Source organism: Heterodontus francisci, chromosome 26 (assembly GCF_036365525.1).
Source record: "Heterodontus francisci isolate sHetFra1 chromosome 26, sHetFra1.hap1, whole genome shotgun sequence".
Lineage (NCBI taxonomy): Eukaryota > Metazoa > Chordata > Chondrichthyes > Heterodontiformes > Heterodontidae > Heterodontus > Heterodontus francisci.
This window is the reverse complement of record NC_090396.1, coordinates 44,544,856-44,556,197: the sequence shown is the minus strand read 5'-3', so window position 1 is coordinate 44,556,197 and position 11,342 is coordinate 44,544,856. Positions and strand designations below refer to the sequence as shown.

Below are 11,342 nucleotides of genomic sequence, written 5' to 3'. Positions count from 1 at the left end.
AATGCAAGAAAACTATACAAATCAAGAGCTGCTGAAACAGGTTGAATGAGGCTCAGCACCAAACTTTTGTTTTGTAGTCATGTTAATTAAACTGGTTAATTGTACCCTCAAGTTGATGTTTGTCCCCTTCTTTCATGGGGGTATTGGTCCATGGCGTAGGTACTGGAAGCATTTTGGAATGGATTCCACAGGTGCCCAACCAACTATTCATATGCAAAGCAGGATAGTGATAATCTGCCTGCAGCTACCACAGTTAAACCTGACTGTCTTCACCTCCCTCTCACATCTTTCCCTCCCTTCCTCCAACAGGGTTGGCTGGATGATCAGGAATGCCGGTTAATTTTCTCATTTCTGAACTATGCTCGACACCATCAGAACAGAGCAGTTCCCGAGTGGCACATCACTCATTCACTCCCTACACAATGGACACACTGTAGCTGCATTATGTACTACTTTTAGAATGCATTGCAGCAACTCACCAAGGTTACTTCAACAGCAATTCCCTCCCCCATCACTAAAAGTGGGAACACCTTTGCCATCTCTAAGGTCCCCTTCAAGTTATACACCTCCCCGGACATGTATAAATTATTCCTGAAGAACTGAAACACTTCAGTTACATGATATGTGCATGTCCTATTAGTAAAGGATAGGATCCCATCATGTTGTGAAAAAAAATGAACCACATTATAGTAACCTCGAGGCTTTATTGAACATTGTCAAAGGTAGCGACACATGTAATAGATTAAGCAAATGTTGCCATTTCAGAATTACAAATCCATGTTTACAAACTGAAACATCCCCAGAAGTTAATGCACTACAATCCTGTAACAAATTCTCCTTTAAGGCTTAAACAAACCAAACAATTTTGCATTGGTGTGTGAAACAAAATGGCCATCTTGCATTAGTTACACAAAAGATATTAGGCTTGCTGTGCACAAACTTTAACATTGTCTGTATTTGATAATCTGCATTATATGGAGTTCATAACTGAAAGCAGAGTGAATTATAAATGGCTATAAAGTAAAATGCATACTATTGTATTAGACTCTACTGCAACATCTATTACAGAATCTTTATCACCTCCCTACTGAGGGTAAGCTTATGGGTTTTTTGGCTTGATATCTGACAACATTCAAGCCCCCAGCCACTCCGACAACTTCGTCACGTGCAAGACTCCAGATTGGTTCTACTCTTCCGCTCTGTAAAGAAAAAAAAGCTCCTTTAATAATGGACACAAATCAAACATACACACGCGGCAAAAATATTTTCTATTCAACTGCAAAGATATTCTCCGATTAAATTGCAGCAAGGTGCTAATCCATCACTGAACAGGTGGAACCCAAGGCACCACAAGGCATTTCCCACCTTCAACTTTCTCCCCTTTTCGTCCTTTCTGAAAGCAGTGACTCAATTCAGGCATGTGGTTCCACAGGCATCAGCAGCCCTCTGGTACCTTACCCAGGTGACTGGAAGGTGAATGGCTGGAATTTAACATCCCCATGAGCAGGCCAGGAGGCAGGCACGCCATGCCCATCACCGACCGGCTCCTGCCACGATTTTATCAGTACTGCATCTGCCCGTTAGGCCCATTGAGGCCCTTAAGTTGCCAATTCATGACCACTTATGGGCCTCTTCTCAATACTGCTGTTATTTTACCAGCTGCTGACACTTCAGCAGAGGTGGACATCCAATAATACACTACCTCCTTACAGGCTGGAGTGGCCCCTCCTGATCAAGCACCCTGTGCTCCATAGATGGCCCCCCAGCAGCACAGGACACCCCTACTAAAGCAATCCCACCCCCCCACCCCCCTCCTCCTCCAACCAGGGCTGAACCAATTGTTCCTAATGCCCAACCCCCACCTACCTTTTTGGAGTTAGACATCCATGGCCCTTTCCTTGCTGGGTGCAGTCCCAGCAGTGGCCACCACACAGTGGCGCGTTTGGGACTGAACAGCTGCCAGCCCTCTGATTGGCTGGCAGCTCATGGAGGCAGAAGGGCCAGAGCCATGCGAAATAGCAGTGTGGCTTTCAGGCCTGGTGGAGGAAGGCTTGCACCCAGCTTTCAAGCCAGTGGGCAGGGCCACCTCCTCACTGTTAAATTCCAGCCAATGCTGCCAAGTCACGTGTATGAAGGTCATGGTGAAGCCCAATCCTATCCTTGGCCAAAGTCCACGCACATAAATTGCACTCTTACAAGTTGGAGTGGAAATCTTGGGTAATTGTTCCTCTTTACCTGGCAGTCATTGAACCCAACTGCAACTTCATCCTGTGCTTTACCAACCAAATGATCAGGGAGCCATTTCACACAATTTTGTGATCTCAGTTTAGATAACCATGAATTCTGATGGACGGTTAGGCTATTATATAAACCTCTTAATCAATTACCATACAAACAGGTTATTTTCTACCTGAAACTAGAGAGCAGCTAATTTATTTCAAGATTTACCACACAAAAACACCAAATTGTAAAGACCACTGCTGAAATGCAAGCACTTGCATTTCGCTCCCTCAACCAACCCCACCCACCAAAACAGTTATTGCATTTCTATGTTTGATAATTCTGGGGCTAAACTTTAACATTTAAACATTTTGCCCAGACTAATGCAGTTAGAACAGGCTGCCCAATTAGACATTTCCAAATTAATTCAAGTCAGTCATTTGTTTGGGTCTAAAAGGGAGTACAATTAAAATATTAACTTAATTGTAAACAGGCACCAAACCTGCCAATCTAGAGCAGTGTCTGAGCAAGTAATGCTACAAACCAATATTGCCACCATTTTAAATCAATCAATATAAGAACGTTTGATGCTTTTATATTATATTAACGTGACCAGTTTCTGAAAGGGAATACTCAACTGTTTCAAATTTCTGCAATTACTACAGGAAATACCACAACATAAGACATGATCTAACTAGTTATTGCTCCTTTAAACACTAGGTTTTCACATTCTCACTTTTGTGCATCAATATTTTTCCTCTTTAAAGATTTTCCAAAGCAATTTTGGATAATCAGAAATTGTTTCACAGACTAACTGAAGAGCTACTGAATTACTTCACAACTATATTATCTATTTCATTACATAAATTGAATTTAAAATGGAGAAGGAGATATTTTACACCAAGGTCATTTACCTTTGCAGGCTGGGTAAACTATATTTGACATTACCAATTGAAGATGGTCACTATAGTGTGTTTTATTAATCTGAGTCTTTTAACAGTGGTACATTAGGTTTCCACAGCATCCTTAAAATGGTTGGCGTGCAGAGAGTTGCTCCTGATTCATAAATTATGTATTGGTTTGAAAGGCCTCTGCAGTTTTATACTGCTCAGTTTCACATCAGAAATTGCTCTTTTGGGTTGATAGTTCAGTTATAAAAAAAAAGGTTACAATAGGAGGTAGAGAACTTTTAATGTCTAACTGGCATCCTGGGCAATACAACACTAACCTGGCAAAACATGAAATACAAAATAGAAAGTGACAACTGTAGAAAAATATTCATAAAGTTTTAAGACACTGCATTGTGAATGTAACATTTTTCTGAGACTAGTCATGGGACATTATATAAGTATCTTCAATGTATGTTGACTAACAGTAAAGCACCCCACAGAACCAAATTTAAAGGTTTATATACAGATTTTTTTTTTTAAAGCAATACTGGATTGAATTCCTATGACCAAAGTACCAAATGGCACTGCTCCAGGACAGATGGACTACCCCAATCAATGACACCATTATAGCAACTCCAGTTAGAGAGGGGGGGGGGGGGGGGGAAAGCAATTAAATTGAAAAAAAAAGTATCACATCTTTAGTTTTAAAAAAAAAGTGAGGAAATGCTTTGTACAGAAAATATATTTCTCTAGCCTTCAATGCATTTTAACCCCTCTGAGCAGCAACATTATTTCAGTGCTCAATGGAGCACAGTGAGGTATTCCACTGCATACCAGAATACATATAGAAGGGATGTTCAGACTAGTAAATGGAACTATTATACCCATTGTTAACATCAAGTACTCAGGATGACCAATCAAAACAGGTATACCATGGGTTAGCTAATCAGCAGAATTGGCATATGTGTGTACTAACCTCCAGAAGAACACCAATTGTAATGAGTTATCCATTTCTCACCAACTATAATTCTGGAGGTATCCACAGGGATAATGGCTTTATTGGCTGGATTCAAACCTACCTCCAAGTGATGAAAGGACAGTATCGCAACCAACCACATATCTCCAACCCTAACCAAAATAGCTATCAACATAAAGCAGTTACACAACTGATTGAAATAGGGTGGCGATGCATCAGTTAGCAGCTGCCAACCTTCGTTAATTCCTCCATTGGAGGCAGGAATTTCTCTGAAGAAATGTTGGCATTGTATAGTAAACCAGGCATGGAAACCCAATCGAAACTGCTACCTGCCACTACCTCCCACATAGATTCCCATTGCAGGACTAACCAAGAGCCCTTTATTATTCCAATAGTCCCCTGAATGCTTTCATTTGATGAACACAGCAAAACATTTACTAACTGCATTACAGAAAAAGAAAATTCCCATTCTGCAATTTGTTTTTAAAAGTCATTAATGTTAAGCTTGTTCATTAGCTGCTAGTGGAAATCTTCCACATGGACAAAGGATCCATCTTCCAGGAGCCCCTCTATTGATTATTTGAGATTAAGAAAAGGGAAGAAAAATATTTTGCATTGAAACAATTTTTAGTTATTCCCCCTTTAAGTTTTGGGTTGAGAGTTCTACATAATTTTGACAGTGTTCCACATGCTGATCAAAAGAAAGCTGTAGCACACACAAAGAGAGAGCATGGACCAGATATTGTAAAGTTAAAACCTGGACTTACCAGAGATTTTTGTATCCTAGAGAGAATATGCACCATCATGCCAGAAAAATAATGTGGAGAAACATGCAGGAAGATGTTGACAAATTACAACAGGGACAAGAGAAAGAGAAGCAAGAATGTGGAGCATTATCTTCAGCTCAACTGTGTCCCAGTAGTCAACTGGCAGTTAGTAGGAAATAAAACAAAACACAAACCTAGTCAGTCAAATTTTAAAGTAAGGAATGTGAATATGTTTCTGTACACCAGTACATTTCTCATGGGCTTCTAAACTTGAACTGAAACAGGTAAAAAGCTACATTATGAACATGTCTACACTTCAAAATGTACTTCAGTTATAAAGTGTTTTGGGATTTCCTGAATTCATGCAAAGTGCTATATAAATGCAAGTTTTTTCTTTAACAAACTAGCTCACTTATCAACAGTACCCATTTATGTTGTCAAGTTGATGGCCATTTCACAGAATTTTCAGGAACTATTTTAGTAGGCTTCTCCGAACAGTAATTGATGCATTTTATGCATTCAAAGCAAAAGATCTTACTTACAGTGATCCTCCTCAGTCATGTTTTAGACCTGCTTGTACTTTCAAGTCAAGCATTTAGAGAAACCCATCTTTTAAGCTGGTGCTAAGGGCAGAGGGGAGGAAAAGGAAATTCAGCAGCAAAGTTTACTCACAGAAATTCCTCCCCACCACCTCTTACCCCAGAAGGAAAACCAGGTTTTAGACAGCAAAAAAAAAAACTGAACTATAACCACAGATGAAGTTAATCAGTGTCCTCTACAAAAGACTATACTTCATTTATAGAGAAGTTTTCCCATTGCAGTAATCTGAACAATTTTGTAGTTATGATCACTATTTTTATAAAGAGCATTTTTTTTTGAAAGCTTACTCAACTTAAGGCTTTCTTAAATTTACAGTATAAACTGCTACTCCAGGAATGAGATACAATGCGGACTTATAACTGGACTAACTGCTCTCAACTCTCGTTTTCACAAATCTCGCTTTCCAACGATGAGTGCTGAAAATAGTGTGCATATTTAAATTTAACAAAGGAAAAAGGTGTTGCTATTGCAAATGCTAGTTTTTTTTTATTGGGACTAGTACAAGAATTATATTTCTTTATATCTGCGTCTATTAACAGCAAAATCTGCAAACAAAAAAGGGGCAGAGAGGTGCTTCACTTGTATGTTTAATCCAATTTCAGTCATACTTTGTGAGGTTCAACCCATACCCTTGACTGCACTGAGTAATTAACGATCAGGACACTTCCTGCAGGAACAGCCGTGCAAGCCTAGAAGAAAAATTAAAAACACTGGTGGCTAATACAAGCATTTTTTCCAGACATGACTGGCTAACTTGCGAGTCTAATAGGCAGCTGTTGAGTTGGGCCTCTTAAAACAGTTGGACAAAAAACATACAAGTGAAGCACATCCCACAGTCCCTTTTTGTTTGCAGCTTTTACTGTTAATGGGTGCACAGACTTAAAATAGAAGGTCATCCCTCAGATACCAGTCCCAATAAAAAGACTGCCATTTACAATAGCAATCCTTTCTCCTCTTAAAGAAATTTAGATATGCACATCTCACTTTCCAAAGATGTGAAAAAGTATAATTTTCAAAAATCTGTTTACACAGCTATAATCTCAGTAGTCGCAAAGCTTTTTCTTTATAAAAATTAAAAACTTCAAACTGGAGGGTATTTGCATAGCTGACTGAGGAAAATAACGCAGATACAACATCACGCATTTCAAAATTAGATCAGATAACTAAGTGCAGCTTTAAGTCTTGGTTTTTAAATAAAAACATTTGAACCATGAATGCTAGTCAAATTCCATGTGTCCAAATTTTTTTTTTTTATATAAACAGTCCTCCTAGACTCATTCTAACATTTCCACAAATGTTCACATTACAATGAAAAAGTTTTACAACCATCCAGGATTTCTGACAAGCCTGAAGCGAACTTCTATTCTTGTTCAATCCACAAACTTTCTTTTTCCAGTTATAACAGTTATTCCTTCCACCTCTGTGTCCAAGTATCCTGAGGAATATGGTGCTCCCTTCAAATTCTCATTTCCTTGTGATGTCCCACATCTCCCAATATTTTGACAGCCGAGCTCAAACTCTGCACATGGAGCAATTAAGCACAAACCCAGGCCCCACATTGTGCTACTTAGGAAGCAAGTTGATGTAATTTGAGGTAAGGGCCTTCTAACACTGCAAACTTTCATACAGCTCCCAAAGCAGCTCAAGAATAGTTCAACACATGCTAAGCACTGCCCACATGCAGCAGCACTTAACATGAATTCATTTTAATAAGGAGGTGCTCAAAACAAGCAACTTTTATTAGGGACCTGCACTCTATGGTATCTAAATGTTAGAGGTGGGATTGGAGAGAAAAAAAATTGTTCAACTTTGCTGATGACTGCCTGTAACATTTAAAAAATCTTGGGGCAAGTTCAAAAAGGAAACGAGTCAATTAAAGCAAACCATTGAGTTTAAGTGCATTCTTCAGAACTTAGTTTTTAAACAGGTAACTGAAGGAGAAATTGAACTGCAACAATTGCATTGTACATTTAATTCACTAGTGTCCAATACTAATACATGGGAAGAGCTAGAGAAACTAGCCTCTCACCAACTCAACAAAAAAAAAGTTTTTTTTATATTGATGAGATAGATATTGCAATACTGGCTGGGTCAGACAGTATACAGGAACATGCAATCCGATTAGAAGTCTCTGGGCACAATTCCATTTCTGATATTATTGAGCATCTCACTGGCTGGCTCAGTTGCTCCTCCCAACCAATGCACTAATATAGATCAAACTGTAGTGGGTAGGGGAAAAAAAATGATTTCAAGAGTTCTCCTGAAAAGAGCTGGAGAAACAGCCCAAACATGTGGAAATGAATGGTGTAGCATTTGCCAGGCCATTTACTACCTCCCAAGAGCCAAGAAACACTTCAACCTAAACAATATGCCAGTTTGTCCCATGTTGCTTTTCTTCTCTGCTCTCCAATTCTTTCATTAGCCCCAAAGCACAACATATCAGGAAGTGCTCAGTCTCTACTTGCCTTGTAGTACAGCCCAACATGAGGGCTCCAAGAAGGTGCAGTGCATCAGATAAAGTATTGCTCTACTAGAACTGATGTTTAAGCAATTATTTTCTCTTTTTTTCCCCCACCAGAATTGACTAGTTAGTTAATAAAATCAACTGCCTTGTATGGCACTAAAGCATTGCCTACACAATGGTGTTAGATCAAAGGTACCCAATAGTTGACACTGGGCAAAATAGCCTTTTGGAACTCACTATTGACAATGGCCAGCTTGGTTAATGTCAGTGGCCATTACCCTTGGAATTGCATCCCAGAATGAGCAGCCACCTTAAGATGGTATGAAGGAGCAAGAAAATTTCAGAATTTTCTCCCCACCTATCTCCATCACACCAGCTCCTTCCACTTTTCTAAGTGTTGTTTGTTCAGCCACATCCCGTTTACAGGCCCAACATTAATAATTATTCATGCATTCCAAAGGTCAATTGGTTAGCATCCAACTGCTAACCCATACAAGTCAGTGACCAATAACGACAGACTTAAAAAAAAAGTGCTACACAACAGTCAAATGCCCCATCCATCACCTCACCAAGCCAAATCAAATTAGATGAGATTAGAGTCATGTCTATAAAGTTACTTTTAATAGTAGGTGATTTTATTTTGAGATAAAGCACTGAAACAGGCCCTTCAGCCCACTGAGTCTGTGCCGACCATCAACCACCCATTTATACTAATCCTACACTAATCCCATATTCCTACCACATCCCCACCTGTCCCTATATTTCCCTACCACCAACCTATACTAGGGGCAATTTCTAACGGCCAATTTACCTATCAACCAGCAAGTCTTTGGCATGTGGGAGGAAACCGGAGCACCCGGAGGAAACCCACGCAGACACAGGGAGAACTTGCAAACTCCACATACAGTACCCAGAATTGAACCCAGGTCGCTGGAGCTGTGAGGCTGCGGTGCTAACCACTGTGCCACTGTTTGGTGTGCAAGAACCTCTTCCATGCCAACTCCCAAGATAATTACTTAAAAGGATCATTAAGAAATTTAATCTCCTTGAAAGCCAGCACATTTTTTTTTTAAAAAGCCCATAGTACAGATTTTCACTCCATATAAGAGTAATCTAAATTTCCATTTGTAGGCAAATTCCAACATTGGTACTTAACCGCCTGAAAGCATTTGATTGTTGTACATATTGCATAATAGCTGCTTGATGGCCAGCACAGAAACGACGGGCCGAAGGGCCTGTTTCTGTGCTGTATAACTGACTAATTGCAGTTTTCAGCAACCTTCCCTAACCAATATTTCATTTAATTTCTACTATAGTTCTTAAAAACTACTGCCGTCAACAAAACTGACCATATTTTTCCTGTTCCTTAATATACAAGCGATTGAAAAAAAAAAATCTAGAAAGAAAATTCCACCTGCACTGAAACTCAAAACTTCAGTTTCCCCATCATAAAACAGGGGGAGAATGGCATTGGGTCACATACCACCCCATTGATGTAACAAGACCCCAACTGCAATTTTGAGGTGTTATTCCAATACACTCAGGATGCATTTAACTTTATTACTTTTAATGAATGAACAATGGGGTGGGGCTGGGATTTTTTTGCCATTGAAAATTATTACAGTAATAAAACAATTGAACATTTAAATAGCTTCACTGTTTGCTGCAGAAACTTTGCACAAGCTGAAAATTTAATAGGCAACCCAAGGTGACTGGAATTTCATTGGACCCGGCAGTCTGATAAATTGGGAAATTAATACATAAATACCATGAAAAAAATTGTAACGTTAAAAACAGTTCTTGGTTTACTCAAGATGGAAAGGCTGTGGCAGCCTGGTTATTAACATTTGGGCCTTCTATTGAAATCAACTAAGCACACAAGGTAGACAGAGAATGAGTGCAAGAGACCCAGAAAAAGAGCTACAGTGCTAGAGAAGCAAGCACATGCTAGAACTTTATACAAGATAACAATCTTAAAAAACAAATGGTGGTTGAGTGCAATTATACATGAATTGTTGCCTTCATTACAGTGACTGCACTCCAAAAGGAACTCACCATTACATATAGTATTCCAAAATAAAAGAATTTTTTAAAACTTGCCCCATAGCAAGACAATTTTTCTCCCTTCTGGAACAGAAGAGGGAAAAATTGTTTCCTGACTTTGATCATATACAATAAATACCCTCAAGTACTTTTTCTCATGAATTTAACAAAGTTGAGGGGAAATTTAATAGGTTTAAACTCTACTTGTTTAAAAAAAAGTGTTTTTGCATATTTAAGCTATTAATTCAGATCCATATATAGGTGTTGGGTGCCCTCTAGTGCTTTTGCAGTGTGCTACTTTCCTCCCAGTGATGTTTCAAAGTGCTTGTACAGCTAATTAGTGCAGTCATGTGGAAAAAAAATATATAGCATTCATGCAGCAATCTCCACACTTGAATTTTTGTTCTTTTACAATTCCCAAGTAGTTAGGTGTGCACAAATTGTGATTGGACAAGGAACCAACTTTGTAGTAGTTTCAGAAAATGTTACACAAAATTGATGAATCTATCCAGCAACAGGACAGTGACTGCAGAATACCTCTTCAGGTGAAGTGATACCTCAAGCTATCTTGTACCCATACAATAATTAAGGGATATCTACTGTTATGAATGCTGGGAGAGAACAGTGAGAAGAGCAAGAGTGGAGTGGAGAAGAAAGCAGGAGAACACACACTTTGGTGGGGCTTCATGTGGTTATTGGCTGGCATGTAAAGAACTCAATGCCTATACCCCTCAAAATTCCACTCCACCATTGACTTGCCTCCTGTGCATCAAACTCCACAACTGGCTCACCAATAAACATGTTTCCCACCCCCCCCCCCCCCACCCCACAAGAGGTCCACAGTCTGGAACACCTTGGCTAAACTGGTTTATCTACCTTCCATAATAAAAACAAGAAATGCTGGAACCACTCAGCAGGTCTGGCAGCATCTGTGGAAAGAGAAGCAGATTTAATCGGTTCCAATGAAGGGTCGCTGACCCGAAACGTTGACTCTGCTTCTCTTTCCACAGATGCTGCCAGACCTGCTGAGTGGTTCCAGCATTTCTTGTTTTAATTTCAGATTTCCAGCATCCGCAGTATTTTGCTTTTATCTACCTTCCATCCTTTGTAGACCCTCCTTAAAGCCCAATTTTGACCACCTTTTTGGTCATGACTCCCAATATCACTTTAGAATATTTCTGATCACATTTCAGCAAAGAGTTTTCCTTCACATTACAAGACCCCATATACATGCAATTTGCTGATTTTGCCACGACAATGTGTCTGCGTCTTGCAGCTTCCAGGAACGAGCTCCAGATTACCTTCTTTTCAGACAGAGTTCTGACCATGCATTCTGTCTGGCATTTGCCCTTAGATGTCCCATGCACGTTTCTGTGGTGGAA

At 39.5% G+C, this 11,342-nt stretch overlaps 1 protein-coding gene across 2 annotated transcripts in view; it reads right to left on the bottom strand.

Moving 5' to 3' along the window:
* Positions 1-684: 684 nt before the first annotated feature.
* Positions 685-11,342, bottom strand: part of LOC137384298 (matrix-remodeling-associated protein 7-like) — a 134,248-nt gene continuing 123,590 nt past the window's right edge. For both annotated transcript variants that reach the window (XM_068058133.1, XM_068058132.1), the window contains one exon: positions 685-1,199. Coding sequence is in view for 1 of the 2 variants with exons in the window: in XM_068058132.1 (XP_067914233.1) it covers positions 1,187-1,199 (13 nt within the window). In the remaining variant the exon portion in view is untranslated. The remainder of the gene's footprint in view (positions 1,200-11,342) is intronic.